General features: G+C 39.9%; 1 protein-coding gene across 1 annotated transcript in view; it reads right to left on the reverse strand.

Annotated features, from left to right (window-relative positions):
* Nucleotides 1-1,684: 1,684 nt before the first annotated feature.
* ELAPOR2 (endosome-lysosome associated apoptosis and autophagy regulator family member 2) overlaps nucleotides 1,685-17,304 on the reverse strand; it is a 103,617-nt gene continuing 87,997 nt past the window's right edge. Inside the window, exons 16-22 of the mRNA XM_054631595.2 lie at nucleotides 16,830-17,019; nucleotides 13,378-13,474; nucleotides 11,557-11,658; nucleotides 9,285-9,411; nucleotides 8,319-8,497; nucleotides 7,440-7,605; nucleotides 1,685-4,827 (exon numbers count right to left, since the gene is read on the reverse strand). Of these exons, the coding sequence (XP_054487570.2) occupies nucleotides 4,768-4,827; nucleotides 7,440-7,605; nucleotides 8,319-8,497; nucleotides 9,285-9,411; nucleotides 11,557-11,658; nucleotides 13,378-13,474; nucleotides 16,830-17,019 (921 nt within the window). The 3' untranslated portion in view covers nucleotides 1,685-4,767. The remainder of the gene's footprint in view (nucleotides 4,828-7,439; nucleotides 7,606-8,318; nucleotides 8,498-9,284; nucleotides 9,412-11,556; nucleotides 11,659-13,377; nucleotides 13,475-16,829; nucleotides 17,020-17,304) is intronic.

Genomic DNA, 17,304 nt, shown 5'->3' on the forward strand with positions numbered 1-17,304 from the left:
AAAAATCAAAAGCTATTTAAAATATATTATGTTCCCCCAGAATGGAACAAATTCTGGAAATCAGAAAAAATATGTCCAAAATACCCTGACCACACCCAGAAATTTCAGCTCTGTTTAAGACTTCCACTGCAATCTTTCACCCAATTAGTACAATTAGAGTAAGGGAGACCAAAGCAAACTCTTAACTCATCACCACATATAGTCTGATGTCCATGGTGCCATTGCCTACTCATTAATGCCTGCAAGACAAAGGGCAGAAGGTTCTGTTTATTCAGAGCCACCTCAAAGCTTCTCAGCAACACAAACAGAGGCAAAACTGAGCTTTCTGGCTGCAAGAAGAAAAGGCCAGGACCAGGCTGGGCTGGTTCTTCAAGAGGAAAAGGATGGGGTAGCAAATACACATCACAAAACCCTGTTGTGGCTTTTAGGTGCTGTTACAGCAGCAGCCTCACAGTACATGGACCTTAGAGAATTCTGCCTGATGAGCTCCTAATGTACAGTATCCTGAGGAATAACCAAAACACAATGGCAGCCTATAATCCCCTCTATCCTTGTGTCTCCCTTGTTCCTGCTGCATGAATTCAGTGTGGGCACACCCAGCCAGGTGACTGGGGATGTCACTGCACACTGTGACACACACTGCATATTCTAGGATGAGCTGACTTCCTTTTATTTCTATTCCTCTCCCCTCAGATCTCACCAAAGCAGCACAGTTCCCAAGTCTCCAACAAGAAATAAAAACAAGGGAACTCAGTGAATGAAGCACACAAGGGGAAAGACTAAGAGAGAACACCACCAAAGATAAGGAGAACATCACAAGAGTTCTCTTGAGGTTATCACTGAGAAAAGAAGGGTCTGGGGACACCTCATTGCAGCCTTCCAGTACCTAAGGGGGGCTTATAAAAAAGTTACTTTTTATATGGGCAGGCAGCAACAGAACAAGAGTGGATGGTTTTAAACCAAAACAAGGGATATTTAGATTACATGCTAGGAGAAAACACTCTGAGGGTGGTGGTGAGGGACTGGAATGTGCTTCTCAGAGAGTTGTCAAATATTATTTAGAATGGTTATTTAAATCCTTCATGCTTCATGATATGGACCAACCAGCAGCATTCCTTGCTGAAGAGGAAATGCCCACTGGTGTGCCAGCATGAATTGTAGCTGCTTCTACACTTACACTGAAGCATCTGTGTTGGTCACTGCTGGAGAAGAGTCAACTACCACTGGCTCCTAAATGGTGACATCTGCTGCTATCAGATTATAATTAAGTACCTGCATTTTACAGGTACTACTGGCTCTGGAAGGACAAAACCTGCAAACTTTCCCCTCTACTATCAAAGAATCCCAGAACCTATTTTTCAAAAGCAAATAGTAAAATCCTTTCTTTGAACAAAGATTATAGATCATTGAAGCTACTCAGTAATTTCCCTCTGTGGCTCTAAGACATAGTTTTCCCCAAACCTTAATCAATTGTATTCAGTATTACAAACACCAACTAACACAGAGCCGAGCCAGAACACATTCTTTGTGCATTTCCCCCCTAGCAAGCACTGTCAAAGCTCAGACAATGACGTTCTGCTAATTTGCCAATAATTTATACAGACACCAGTAAAATGTGTTTAATCCTCAAAGAGATTCAGTTGCTTGACTCCAGATTTCAAAGAAAAGCATGCAAATGCAGCAATAAAATGTATTCCATTTAATCAAGTGAACACATAACAGACTGATTCACATTGTTTTATGGCATCAAATAACAGTTTTCTAATGTGATTCCATGTGGAAAAAAAAGCTGGAGGTTTCTGTAAGTGTATTTTGGCAGAGCACTAGAAGAGGTCACACATAGCTGACTTTTTAGTGAATTCTTAAAGGCTTCCAAAATTTGTCTCTTATGGGAAAATGGAAACTTCCCCTCTCTACTACATCTTTAACAGAAAGAAATGAATAGCAGAAGTCAACTCAAATATTTCAGCTTACGCTTGGTTAATTCTTGGAAAATTCAGTTTTCTTATTTTAAGGTAAATGAAGTCTACAGCATTGGTTTGCTTTCCACTATGTTAGCACTGCACCAGGTACACCATTAGACTGCCTGGGAGAATGTTCAACAACATCATGATAAACCATTTGGAAGCAGAGCTGAGAAGAGTCATACAGCAAAGTCTGTCACAGCTGTCAAAAATTTCCACTCCATTTTATTTGGAAAATATAATGGAAAGAGAAGGGAACCCAACGAAACCTGTGCGGTATTAAGTCAAATTAAATATAGTTCATGAAAATTAAGGCATTTCTGCATTACAGGGATATGGGTCCAGCAATAAAAAAAGAAATGGTGTTCTGGAGAATGAAGTGTAATTATGGCTGAGAAAACACATGGAGAGAGAGATGGGGAAAAATTAAAGGAGATGTAGACAAATGCAACTTGATGGCAGTGAAAAGCTCTACTCATTACTGAAGACCAGCAACATTCAGGGAAGGTTGCAGTGCCACCAAACATCTCAAGTCCAAAATTTCAAATATATTTTTACTTTATTTTATGAATGTCCATCAGATATATATCTTTGATGCTACAACACACTAGTTGAATAAAAATCAACAACATAAAACCCCTCATCATAAAAGATTCAAGAAGTGAAATCCCAAAGCCATAACCATTTACTCTGTGAGCATATCATCTTTGACAACCATATATAAATGACATCATGACAACAAATACAATGTACAATAATAAGTGTGCAATGGTACAAAATATACAAAAAGGAATGTGTATTTAATATACATTCAACATTACCCCATAAAAATCTTTGTTGGGAAAGCGAAGTGCCTTTTCAAGACCAACAGAAAATGTACACCACTTCAGTTAAGATGCCTGAAGGATCTCCCATCAAAAGAGTAAAGTGTGTGTTCTTTGACTGGAACTATAAAATAACAGAGCTGAATTTTCCCTAACGAAAAAAAAATCTAAACTTCATAAAATTTTTGTTCACATCTAGAGTATAATAAAATATTTAGAGTGCAGAAAATTCAGTTTAATTTAAATTTTACTTAAAAGTGGGCCCTCTTTTATTGATAGACCTAGCTCAGTCATATAAAATCAAAAATCTATATTCCTTATAGTAAAAACACCATTTCTGCCCATGTCTCTTTTCTGGTTTTCATGCATTCCACACTTCACATAAATTTGCTGTAATGGAAATATGAGTCTGACCAGAGGTCAATACAAGAATTGTGGCTCATTTTCTCTGGCTCTGTACAAGTCTTGCATAATTTTACTCAAATATTTTTTGCCTAAGTTTCAGATTCCTTTGAGTTCGACCTCAGAGGGAATTTCAGGAAATTGTTACTGTGGATATTATGAAGATCACATGCTTATAATGTGGCTGATTTTATGGAAATAAAATCACCCAGCCTCCAGTTTCCAAGGCACCACTTTGTGCCTTTCCTCCAGAGCTGCTACTTGCACTGACACAGGATGCATTTAGATGCTGTGTAAGTACATAACCCATGCTCAGCTCTGCTGGACATCCATCCACCCATGCATCCCTCCATCCATCCATCCATCCATCCATCCATCCATCCATCCATCCATCCATCCATCCATTTCTCATCCATCCATCCATCCATCCATCCATTCCTCATCCATCCATCCATCCATCCATCCATGCATCCCTCCATCCATGCATCCCTCCATCCATGCATGCATCCCTCCATCCATCCATCCATCCATCCATCCATCCATCCATCCATCCATCCATCCATCCATCCATCCATCCATCCCTCCCCCTTTCTCACATGAGTCAGGATTAAAGGAGGCTGGGTGTTTCTAACAAGCCTCCCAACTGACAGAGCTGATGCCTCATTCCCAAAAGTTGAGATTTTTGCTGTACCTCCAGAATTCAGGTTTTTCTGGTTCCCAGTCCTGGGAAAAGTGATATTTACACGGCCCAAGGGAGAACACTGAATCTGCCAAAGACCTCTCTTGAAAGGACAAGCTTCCACAGAGAGGGACAAGTGCCACTTGCACTGTAGGTACCACTTTACACCTCTATAAAGAGTTTGAACCTGCTACTGCCTACAAACTCATGGGCCCAGACCTACAATTCACACAACAGCTGTTACCAAGTTTAAATTTAATAGCACTAGGTTTTACTCCAACCCTGATGGCCATGACTTAGGCACCAGAATGGGTTCAATTTGCAGGTGCAACACAATTCCTTTTGCATTAGAGGTCAACACAGACCATCCAGACCTTCAAAGCATTAAAATCAAAAGTATTTTCCAAAGTTCAAAACTCACCTGAGGCTCATTCCGAGTACCATTCACAATTTTGATTTCAAGAAAGACTCACAGTTGTGCCAGTAAACAACAACATACAACCTTTGCAGGAGGTTGCAGGCCTCTCTGAAAATAATTTCTTAGGAATATGCACAGGAATGAGAAGGAAATGAAAGGTACCTATAAATCATATGGCATGCCTGAGTGTTGCCCAGGTGAATGCAAAAAATTCATGTTATTTGCAGTATGTATATCTCTTCCTGAGTTGAATTTCATTCCCAGTATGGAATCCAAGAATCTGCTTTCTTTTTTTGGCAAGGTACTCAATCACATGGTAAGGCAATCCAATTTTCTGGTTTGCTTCCTGTCTTCTTTCCTCCTAAAAGGCCAAGCATTTCTCACCAAGATCACCACTATAATGTGTGCCAGAATATGTTTAAAATATAGTCCTGTAAAAATAGAAATTAGGTTTGTTCCTTTGAAGGCAGCATTAATTCTTCATATATTCTGGGATCTTGAAGATTTCAGCTGAACAGATTCAAAATTATCTTCCTTTTCCTGCAATGGAAAGACAGGTTCCCATCAACTGGATTTCCTCAAAATCTCTCCAGCAGTCAGCACTATCACTTCTTCTCTCAATATCCTTTGCCAAAAACTTCACTTTATTTTTACTACAGTAATTAAGTGCACTGTTTGACCCTTTAATAATACAATAGCATTACTAATTCTGTAAAAATTTGCAAAACCAATAAAATTATGCTATAGCTATTGTTCATGATACTTATTTTAGAGGGTACAGGGAAAGTCTGCATTTCATATTCACAGAATAGGACAGGTAGCCTGAGTAGAGCAAGGTAATCATCTCTATGATTATTTTCACTTATGAATGTGTTTCTTGCAATGTATAAAATGCTTGAAGCACAGCACACTCACACGTGAGTGTGAACACCACTGCCTTGCTCCTGGGTTCCAATCTCAACAACTCCTCTGGGAGACCCACAAGACAAAACATCAGTTTCCATCTTAAAAATCAGGGCTAGAGAGTTGAGTTTTCTCTCTGTTTTCATTTGCTGGGTGACAGCCTTGGCCATTTGGCCAGCAGGTATCAGGGTGAGCGAGAAATGTGGACTTAGACACCCAAATAGTCTGCAAACTGTCCTGAACTACCTTCATAATCTGATTTTTAAAGCCCTTTCACACAGATCAGGACAGCCTGGTACAGACATGAGAAAGAAGGGGAGAAATTGTCCTATGCTAGTCCAGTGAAAAATATCTGTTCTGAAGAGCCTGGTATTGTCATGCTGGAGACAACAGACACAGCTAGAACAGCCCCCTATCTGAAACAGGTTTGTAATTATCTGGCTTATATCTTCTCATTAAAAATAAGTCATCCCTTTCTATATTACAGGCCTAGCCCTCAATCCCTTGGGTACTCAAACCCACTGATATCTTTGTGACAAGCTGGCAGAAATGCCATAGCCTGAGGCTTGAACATAGAGTTAGGACAATGCAGATTTTCTTTCTCTCTCATTTTACATTTCTCCTTTTTCTCCCTTGTTTTCCTCCATATATATATATTTATTTTTTTCTTTGTATTTAACATGCATATGTAGCAGGACATTAATTTCTTCATCTTTTGCATAAATGAAAAGCAATGCCTATAACATTTGTTTTTGATAAATATATATTACATTTGAGTTATCTGCAGGGGTACAGGACACAGAGCTGAGAAAGCTAATGAGGAACTGGGAGTTGAATTTGGCAGCTATTGTTATCAAGCAGTAAAAAAAGGAACAAGCTTAGAAATACCTGACAAGCTTGTTGAAAAAGGAGAGAACACTCAGGAGGCCTGCTACAGTGGATATAGGAGCATTAAAAAACTCCAAGTAGGCATTCAAGCTGTCTGAATACTGAAGTACTAAAGCTTAATTCTATTTTAGCAACATCACCAGAAAATTTTATGTGATTTGATTTTATTTACTTCTTCAATATTCTCAATATTGAATTAAGAATTAATATTGAATTTCTGCCCCTTTCCACAAGGAAAAATATTGATTTTGCAGGACAAATAGTCAGGCTGGGGTCAAGGGAAAGTTCTGTATATTATCTGTGCAATGGTAACTTCTAGGAGGGATATCTGAGGAGCAGGTAGTGTGGCAAGATGACACCAGTCAAACAAAAAAAAGTAAAAGAATGAAGAGAAGAGAATAATAAGGGAAAAGAAAGGCAGCACACAAGTTTTAATTATATTGCACTCAATCATAGAAAGAAAAAAAAAGGGATACAAGGAAAAAAATCTCAAAATTCAATATTCTGAGATATTATTTGGAAAATAAACTGCAGTACAACATTTTAAAATTAATTTTTATTATGATCTTTTAAGAGACTTCCTAAGAAATTGACTTCAACAAAACTGTTTGAAAGGGAAAACGTCATTTGCCTTTATCCTGATCATAACGGATGCCCCCAGTGGAATCCCTTAAAGACACTACCCTTTCCACAGCACAGATTTCAAGGCATTTGGAACAAAGACCAAAGAGCTTTTGGGATCTACCATGATGACCTTCAGAAATGTTCAAAGGACACCAAAGAGTTTGGTGCTGTCAATTCAGACATGCAACAATCCACATCACATCTACTGTAGAAAAAAATGCTTTTTTGGTGCTGCTTCCCACTGAAATGGAAGAGGCTGCTGTGTTGGGCAACAGCATGAAGATGATTTATCTTCAACTGAATCCTACTCAAAATTATGGCTCTCCAGGCAGCCATGAAGCTGCAGCCCAGGTGAGCTGCAAGCAGCTGGCTGGTGGCTATGCTGCCAGTGTTAATTTTTTGTATCTCTAATAGCTATGTTTGCCTCAGCAATGGATGTGCCTGGGAGGATTCCAGGCAAAAAGGTTCTCTCTGCCATTAACTGTTTTTTTCTGGTGTCACCCATGCAATAAAAAATGCTGCTGAAATCTCTCTGTGGAGGAAGAAGCATTTACCCAAAAACCCTACAACATTTCTTAATTTTATCCAGGCTGTGGATTTCAGCAGATCACTATGGGCTGGATGAGGTGTGCGTGGGAGGCTGCACTGCTGTGAAATTAGCATCAAAGACTCATCACATCCAGTAATAAAAAAAGGTAATAATTATTTTTGTATTAATATTGGTAATTACTGCTCACCTTTGTTGCCAAGGATTTGAGCTTCCCCAGCAGCGACTGCTTATTTGAATACACAATTTCTTCTTCATTATCTTCTCCTTCCATTATAGCACAGCTGTCAGCAGCTGGCAGTTCACACTCTTTTGAGTTCGTTGTCATCACTAATTTGGAATATTTATACTCCAGCCTGAAGATATAAAGCCACACAGGAATACTTTTTTTTTCTCAAATGTCCCATACTCAGGGGTTTTGTAATTTAGATTGTCTGCAGTCCTCCCACATAGCTACTTCTGAGGTAGTGGAAATTAGATACTTTTCAATCATTAAAAATATGTAACCAAAATAGTATTAACAATACACTGAGCTCTTGCTTTCCTATTAGTCCTCTATCCTTATAAAAGAAGCATGTTTTCCCACAAGACCAAGGGGAGGTCAAGAGGGCTTCCTGCAGGAGGGCTTCCTGAAGAAGTTCTGGTTGGGGTAACAATCAAAATAGAACTAAGCAATATGCTCAAGAACCATATTTATGAACCAAAATTTTTTACCAAGCTGAAAGGGACTGATTAGACTAAAGATACTCTTTTGGTCTTCAGAACTTGAGAAAGCCATGTTGCTTCAGAAACTAAAGTCAACTTCAAACTCTCAAGGGTTAAGAAGACAGTTCCTATTTGGAAATTATGCCATTGCAAATTACTGTGAGTGTTCAATACTTTCCTCACTGAAATTTTTTATAGCCACCATTCTGTCTGATGTTGACAGAAGAAACATCAATTTGGTGTATGAATGGATTGATCCCACAAGGTACTGCTCATCAAGAGTGTCATAAAGTCAGATGCAGGAAAAGTCACTCCATCAAGCTTTTAGCTAACTTTTATATAGAACAAAATTTGCAGTACTTACTTCTGGTTCTTCTTCCAAAAGTAGCAAGTCAAGGCTATCAGCAGAACAGCTGTGAAAGCACCAACACCAGCTCCAACTTTAAGCCAAAAATCCACTGTTTCACAAGTGCTGGTCCTTTTTTCTGGCAAGGGAACTCCTTTAATGCAATGCTTTGGCTCATTCCATACATATAAGGTTTCCTTTCAATCAGAAAACACCAAAAAAGTGAGCTGCTTGTAGGAAAAGAGAGAACTGTTTAGACTTAGAAAAAACAAGCTGTTCTGAGGTAGAAAGGTCAGATGACTTTTCAGTGAAAGCAAACCAAAACACACCCTTTAGGTTTTCAGACTTCAGGTTTTCAAGTTATTTTGTCTAATCAGTCTTCTCCTTGCTTGTGCCTGCAGGTTCAGGCATGGCAAAAGGATTTCTTCCCCTGTATAGGTCTCCATATGACACAATATGGGCTGGACAGCTATTGGGGATAAGTTGTGCCTGCACAGGAGCTGATAATCAACAGGCCAGTTTGAACCTGTGGAAGAACTTCCTAAGAAGAATACAGAAGAATTCTCTTTCTAGAGAATGCAGCAGCAAAAACATTGCAAGCAAATAGGATGAATTTATGAACTGACTTTTGGAAACATTTCCTAGCCTGCCCCTGATGTTTATGGCTATAAAACAACTGAAGTCTTTTGGGCACTCTATCCTTCAGAAATAACTGTCCTGCAAGTCTGAATGCATTGAGAGCTCACATCCTTACTCACACAGCTGGCCAGCACACACCAGCTGTCCTGCAGGAACCACACTGCCATTGACACAAACATTCCTGGCTCTCAACACAGCTCCTCCCTCAGCTTGCATCCCAGCCAGCTCAGAGCCTGGGCTGAGATCTTCCAACCCACTCACACATCAATTTGCACACCAAATCTCAGCAAGAATCCAAGGTATACCCAAATGAGCCCATCTGACTTTGAGACATGGATGCTGTACCTGAAATCCTTTTTTGCAGGCTCCCTCAATCTCATGGTAGTCTTGCTCTGTGCAGAGAGGACAAGCTTCTGCACTTTCCCAGAGGAAGTAGAAAGTGCATCCATCACAGGTGCCTGCAGGGCAGGAGCTACGAGGAGAGCAGAGCTCAGTTACCAGTCATGAAAGAAACACCCTGGGGTTTGCATCCTCATCCACCTTCTGCTGCTGAAGATTGGGAATGGGAAGGATGAGAAATGGGTAAACATCCATCAAGTCAGCAGATGGAAGAATCTGGGGGGAGAATTTTTCCTGGTTTGTAAAGTGTTTCCTTAAGTGAAAACAGGTGTTAGGCTTTCAAAGATCTAAAAGGAGAGGGAAAGGGAGAGGGGAGGGGAGGGGATACTACACCAGCATACACCTCCATCACTGTCCTCCTGCACAGGGTGGCTGTTCCACTTGACTGCTGCTATCTGGTTCCTGCCATTGTTCTAATGATGTCTGGGTGATTTAGTCCATGTGGAATGGACTTGTCCTGTCATGGTTAATTACTAGAAGGATATTCACCGGTTAATGAAGAGATAACAGCTTCTCTTACTCCAAGAAAAACTAATGGCCTATTTTGTATTCAGCCTGCAGAAGGAAGTTGTACTGGCAGTAGCAGGACAGTCATGTAGATTTTTTTTACTGACAATCATATCAGGTCTAACAGCAGCAATGGCCAAAGGCCCTGCAAGAAGTTTGTTCATATAAATATGAAATATATTCATGCAGAAATAAAAATTATTTTAAGTTGTATTATTCTATATTATCTGGAAACCTGGTATCCTGATCTGAAGCACTGAAAAATCCCAGCCCTAAAAGCCCATTCTGGCTTATCCAGATTTGAATACCTGACAACAGGTACATTCCTCTGTGAATTATGGAGCATTTTTCCAACCTACATGGCAAGAGCACTGACAGACCTTTCTTCTCAACTGCTTTCATCTTGTACTGCAGATTCATGTGATACTAAACACCAAGCCTGGAGGATCAAGGAGTTACATTATTTGACATATTTCTGATACCTCCCTGTGTGAAAGCAGCTGACTGCTGAGCTAATCAAAGGGGGATAGGAAAGGAGAAGCCAACATGAACTGAGATAAGGTACTGTGAGCCATTTCTGCCCCTGCTCACACTTTCAAAAGCAAAGTAGGCTGTTCCTTCCTCACTACTGGTGCTTTATCACAGTTCCCATCGTGTTTATCCTGTGGCACTGGAAGAACAACTGAAGAATTTTCATGCAGAAGCTGATAGTGGCTTATTGCCCACCATATTTTGTAGTAGGGCAGGTCCCTCAGAAACTGGGCTAAGCATCTCCAAAGGTGCTCAAACACCAATCATTCATCCACCACCTGTGAAGTAGACTTTACTCTGCCTTCATTCAGCAAGCACAGTTTGTGTGTCACAAGAGGAACAGGGACCAAAGGATCCCACACTTCTCACACTGCTCACTTTTGGGAAGGAGGATGAGTGAGAACTATCAGCAGATTTGTAGCAACATCCAGACAGACTAAAATGGGCCTTGATAACCAAAGAGGAGAATTATCAGAGTTGAAGGAAGCTTCTGAAAAATCACAGTGTGTTGCTAAAGAGTAATAGAATTGAGTATTTTACTGGTTTTTTTTTTCTCTGCAGTTTTTCAATCATGCTTATGCCTTAAGTTATGTTTATGCAAGCATAAACAGGATTTTGGAAGAAAGAAGCTTTTTAAAGTCCCTCAAATCAGACTGAAGGGAAAAAACATCAGGCAAATTAAATACAACTGGTACAGCCAGGATACAGCAATGAAACACATAAATAAATATATCCCAAAAATAAAATAGACAGAGCTCACACAAGCATTGCAATAGCAGATTTCAAAATTCCTAGAGCAGATTGCCTTTGTCCAAAAAAATAATTTTAACTAGCTACTGCTGTAGCTCAAGGAAGAAAAACTATCTCTCAAAGCCTCAACTAGGCAGTTTAATCAGGAGGCTGAAGATTAAAATAAGGAACTGAAATAAAGGAGAAGTGAAAACAAGCAAACATCACTGCTTTTCTTTTTTGCATTTAAGCTCAGAACAATCTGCCACACAGCCTAAACACAGATCAGTTTGTCTGCTGAAAGCTGATGGACACCTAGGAAAACAAGTGACTGATGAGGGACAGAGCTCTCCTCATTGCTATTATAATATAAAATTACTAATGAGTTTTGTGAAGATTACCCGAGGAGCAAAAGCTTTTTGGGACTAGTAGGACACAAAGAGTGAAATACCTGGGCACAGAAAGCTCTCCTTGGTCTGGTTTGTTGGGGTTGCATCTCATTGTCACAACAGTTGCACGGCCATTTTCACAGGAGGTTGTCACTGTTGAAGACCTAACGTCAAACAAGAGGAGAAAAGCAACATATTTCCACTACATTGAATGGATATTACTGTTTCACAGGTCTGTAGACACTCATGCAGCTGCAATGCTAACAAAATACCCTTTACCAAAATGCTTTTGACTTTGCCAGGTGAAAACAAACAAACAAACGAAACAAAAACAAAATAAAAGAGCAACAGAATCAGGGTAGGCCTCACCAATTCATTTAACTCTCAAAGAGCTCTGAGATGCCACTCAGGGAACTGCTCTGGTTTTCTAAATCTGCTGCATCAAGGAGTGAACTTTGCCAGAAAACAGAACGGAATGATTGCAAAGGAGAATCCCAGGTGCTGTGGTTGTTGTGTTACTCTGCTGGAGAGGCTCTGATGGCTCACTCCCAGCCTAGCAGCCTGAGAGCAAAACTGTCCTGGAACAGCACAGGGCAAAGGGTGTGCAAACCCAGGGCACTGGGAATATTTCTGTCTGCTCTGGGGTGCCCTGACCCCCAGGGGAACACTGACTTTGACCCTCATCCATGGAGAAAGTTTCCTAGACTTCAAGACTAGAATCCACAAAAGTGTGAAATAGATTATATAGAGTTCTGTAGGTGTATCACTTGGTGAGAAACATAGGTTTTGGGATTTTTAGTATGCTGTGGATGGAAGCAAGATGGAGGGCACAGGGTGTTGTCCTGGGTTTCTTCTTCATGCTTCTTCTTCATGGGTTTGGGTGGCATTTTGTAATTGGGCAGAAAAGTCAGCACTGCAGCTCTTTGGGATCAGTTATTGGGTTAAAAGGGAAAATAATCTGGGTGCCAGTTCTTAATTGGAGAGTTGAGTCTTAAAAGACCTTGGAACAAGAGATTGTTGGCCATTTTGTGCCTTCTAATGAAAAGCTGCTGGACTCACAGTAGTGACACTGTTTTACTGATAAGAAACAATAAACAGCTGAATCTGAACATGAATTACTGTCTCAAGTGCCTTCAATCCAGACACAGAGAAAACAACAACTGGTACCCCCAGTTAAAGGGGATTTAAAAGGTCTCATTCCAGCACGATAGACCTTGTAAGCCAAGTTCATAGTATGCTCAAAGTAGGGACTCTGGTGTGGGGCTCAGTTTGCAGAATCAGACACGTAATTAAAGTATTCACATAAGCATAAAATGCTGATATCCAAAGACCTATATTCAATTAAGTCCCAGCTTAGAAACACAGCTGACATGAAGACCAGCATGTAGACATCTGAACTGAGCTGATCTTTGAGCTACTTCCTACCCAAACTAAGGTATTCTTTTTATGGAGAAGAGTGAAGAATGGGAAAAGCATACTAGTAACTGTGCATGTTAAATAATCAAGATTATTTTTAATCTTGATTAGTCCTTTTTTGTAGCATCAAAGTAAACACAAATGAAAGTGAAAGAAAATATGCAACCAGAAGTGGAGATTTCAAAGTCATATTTGAGAAAATATGGAAAATAACAGGACATTGAAAGTGGCATCAGGATGGATGATTCAAAGCTCTGGGATCACTTCCTATGGATCAAGACTAATTTAGATTTGAGTAAAGATTTCTGATTTCATGATATGATCTTCAACATGTCAATCAATATCAGGCAGATACTGATTAAAGTGGCAAAGACTAAAGGTGGGTTATAGATCCCCCTTCACAGTTTTACTTTCCTCTAAACAAATGAAGACATCTGACATAGCAATAAGCAGCATTTTTTACCTACTTGTAAAAGAAATGCACATCTGGTATTTTGCTTGGAGAGGGAGGGAACATATCTGCCTTGATGCTGATATTTTCCAGCATTGTTTCAACAGTAGCTCCTAAAATTTAAGAAATAAAAAAAAAAAAAGGAAGCAATCTATTAATGGATTTTTGAGGAGTTCATGTGTAACATTTTCTCAGTCTGAAAGCTGTGGATCTCAATAGCATTTAATGGCATTGCTGTACATTGCACTCACTTTTTTCTAACTAAACTTTGCAGATATATATGTTCCTCATACAGTCTGATTTCCTCACGTAGACATAGCAAAATAACAAAAATAATGAAACAACTGTGTAAATACTTATTATTCTTTTATATTAATTTAAAGCAATCACGGGCTATTAAAGAAACATTAAATAATTTAGGCTGGCAAAGGACTACTGAACTCCTTTATCTGATGCAGCCCCTCAGAGCATTTGCCTTGAGTGTACAACCCTCACACATCAAAACCAGGTAATGACCTAAGCAATTTGCAGTACTTTGATAGATGGAATAACAAGACTCAGAAGGATTATGGAATCATAGGCAAGCCTTGATGGCACATTTTGGAACAAATGACAGGCTGGTGTATGAACTACATGGATTCTGGGCAAAAGCTGAAAAGGAGGAGAATGGAAGTAATCAGAGTTCTTAGAGATCCTTCCAACCCCATGAACCAAAGAAGACAGAAAATATTGGTGCTTCACTGCAACATTGCAGAAGTTGTACAAAGGGGGCTGCATCCTTCCCAGGAGTTAAAATTGACAGAACAAGAAGTGGTAGTGGTCAGAAACAGTGGTGAAAAGACTGAAGAAAAGAAGTTTTCCACTTGCTCTTGAAACAGTTCATAGAATCACAGACTCATAGAATGGTTTGGGTCGGGAGTGTCCTTAAAGATCATCGTGTTCCAAACCCCTGCCCTGGGCAGGGACAACTTTCCCTAGACCAGGTTGCTCAAAACCCTCTCCAACCTCTTCTTGAATGCTTCCAGGGATGGGGCAGCCACAACTTCTCTGGGCAACCTGTGCCACTGTCTCACCACCCTCACAGGGAAGAATTTATTCCTAATATCTAATCTAAACCTACTCTCTTTAAGTTGGAAGCCACTCTCCCTTTTTCTGTCACTGCATGCTCTTGTAAAAAATCCCTCTCCAGCTCTCTTGCAGCCCCTTTAGGTACTGGAAGATGCTCTAAAATTGCCTTAAATCCTTCTCTTGTCCAGGCTGAACAATCCCAGCTCTCTCAGGCTGTCACCCAGGAGGGGTGGTCAGCCCCCTGACCATGTTTTGGCCTCCTCTGGACTCACTTCAGCAGGTCCACATCCTTGCTATGCTAGGAAGGAAAATTTCAACCATTTTAAAATTTAGTAACTGAGATTAAAAAAAAAAAGGTGTCAGAAGAGCTTGACATCATTTCTTTGTATTAGGAAAAAGTCAGGACTATCTCCTTGTTTTTCAAGACAATAACTGCCCTCCCCTATTCCTCTGGTAATATTGGCATTTACTGGCATGAATGTTTGTGAACTAGAAACCCATACCTAAGAGTGACCTTTAACAGAGCTTTTGATGACAGTGAATTGTCAAAAGACTCATGGAGAGGGGATATGGTGACCTGAATTACAATGTGTCTCTCACAATGAGACACAATAATGGTGATGGAAAATGGGTTTCAGTTCATGGACAGATGCACAAGGAGAGAAAGTCAACAAGAATTTATGGAGAACCTCTTTTGTTGAACAAATCTGATCTCATTCCTTGAGTGCTGATGAACTTGGTTGCTAAAGAAAGTTATGTAAATGTATCAAGTATTTCACTGATTACCACATGAGTTTCTAATTAAAAAGTTAGCAGTGTACTATCAATTAAGAGCACACTCTGCATTAAAAACTATTTAGCTAAGTCATTATAAAATTATCTGGCCATGGGAAATTGTCATCAAACATGGGATGTCTCCAGGCTTCTCTAGGCATCAATATTGAAGTGTGAAAATGCAAGATTAACATCAGGGATCTGCAAGTAACTGTATAATCCATGCTGGTAAAGTGTGTAGATGAGACAAAGATTAAGAGGATTAAAAATAAAATACAGTGCAACTTGGTTGCTTGGTTCAATTAGCAAGATGGTCCCAAACTCAATATAAGATATATATATATATATAAATATATATATATATATATATATATAAGTGCAGCAAGAATTGAAGGCCAGTCTTAAGAAAGAGAGATTTCCTTTGGAAACTGTGACTTTGACATCAGATCCAAGAAGCCATCATTAAATCCCTTAAGTCTGGAGAAAAAAGGATGCAGGGATTCCAAATACAAAAGTGATTTTTATTGGCATTATAGCAAATTAAATACTGGAATAGTATTCCATTCTATGCTTTAAAAAATATAAAATGTTACAGAAGATGTAGAAAGAGCCTCAAAAGTAATTTAGGTGCTCAAAATAAATACATGATAGCAAGACAATTAGAAGAACTTGGTCTATTTAATTTATCAGAAGGTGTGTGATGATTCCAGTACACAAAATATTTCTTCAAGAAGGAAAACATTGGTGTGATCTCGAGAAAGACTAATAAAAAGCAAGAGCTGGAAACTGAACACAGGGAAATTCAAATAGGAGACAAGCCTGCTTTAAAAACAGAGAGATGATGTTTGATCAGTGGAAAAAAATACCAGTGACTGTGGCAAAGTTGTTATTGCTGGCAGTCTTAAAAGCCCAGGTTGAATGCTCTTCCAAAGATGTGCTTTTGTCAAACATAAGTTTCTGGACTCAGTGCCAGGGAGAAAGTACAAACACTCAGTGCTTGTAATGGATAGGTGAGCAGAGCAAATGACTTCATTGTCTCATCTGGCCTCAGATTCTGGGAACTTGTGATCTGGACCAATGTAAAACTTAATGATGTGCACAGCCACGTGCTGCCCTAAGCCTCCTGATTCCTTGTCTAATTATGTCCCCACATCAGTTTCTTCTTCTAAAATTGCCCAAGTGGGATTTTGGCAAGGGCAGAAACACTTGGACTGAAGTGAGTATCACAGTCATTGGTCTCGCCCTGAGTGAGGTGGGTACAGAACATAAAATAAAACCAGTGCTTTTTAATTACACTCTCCAGATTTTTGTGCTGAAATGCTATGCACTGTGAGACCCACCCAACCAAGCACAAGGAAGAGTGAATAACACAGAAATGGAAAACTAAAAATGTGCACAGCCCTTGCTTTTCTCCTCCAGCCATCAGCTGAACTGAAACATCAGCAAAACACAAAGGCATCTGTGCAGAGCTGCTTCACAGCTCAGGAACCCTCTCAGACTGATCCTGGGCTGCCCCTTCACCCTTCCCTCAAAGCAGTGCAGCTGCTGAGCCAGGAAGGATTTACCCTGCAGCCCTAAATACATGAGAGTACATTCACAGCAACGAGGAGAAGACAAATTGTGTACCTAAGAACCTGTCAGCAAGGCTGTTGGACTGCAGAGCCAGGGCTGTTCGGAAGCCCTTGCTGTCTGATGGGATGATGGTGGACTGACAGACAAAAGCTCCCACAAAATTGGAAAAATCTTCTGATTCTGCAACCATGTCCTTCAGAGTAACATCTGTGATATTGTCAGTGCAAATTGCCATCTTCTTCCCCTGTGGACAATCAGGAAAAAAGGGAGAAGCTGTTGGTTGTTGAGAAGATGTGAAAGTTTGGGAAGAGAGAGATTGCAAACTTGCTGATTGCAAACTGGATGAGATTCATTACTTTATCTTGTAACAAGCTGATGTCTCTATGTGTCTGTCATAAGAGGGACAAACCACAACAAACTGTGCCATTGTCAAAGCTCCCATTAAAGCCTTGTACAGACTCAGAAATACAATGTCACCTCTGGCAGGTGACTTATCAGAAATCTGTACTGTGGAGCACTCTTCTTTGTT

Source organism: Agelaius phoeniceus, chromosome 5 (assembly GCF_051311805.1).
Source record: "Agelaius phoeniceus isolate bAgePho1 chromosome 5, bAgePho1.hap1, whole genome shotgun sequence".
In the NCBI taxonomy this organism is placed as follows: Eukaryota; Metazoa; Chordata; class Aves; order Passeriformes; family Icteridae; genus Agelaius; species Agelaius phoeniceus.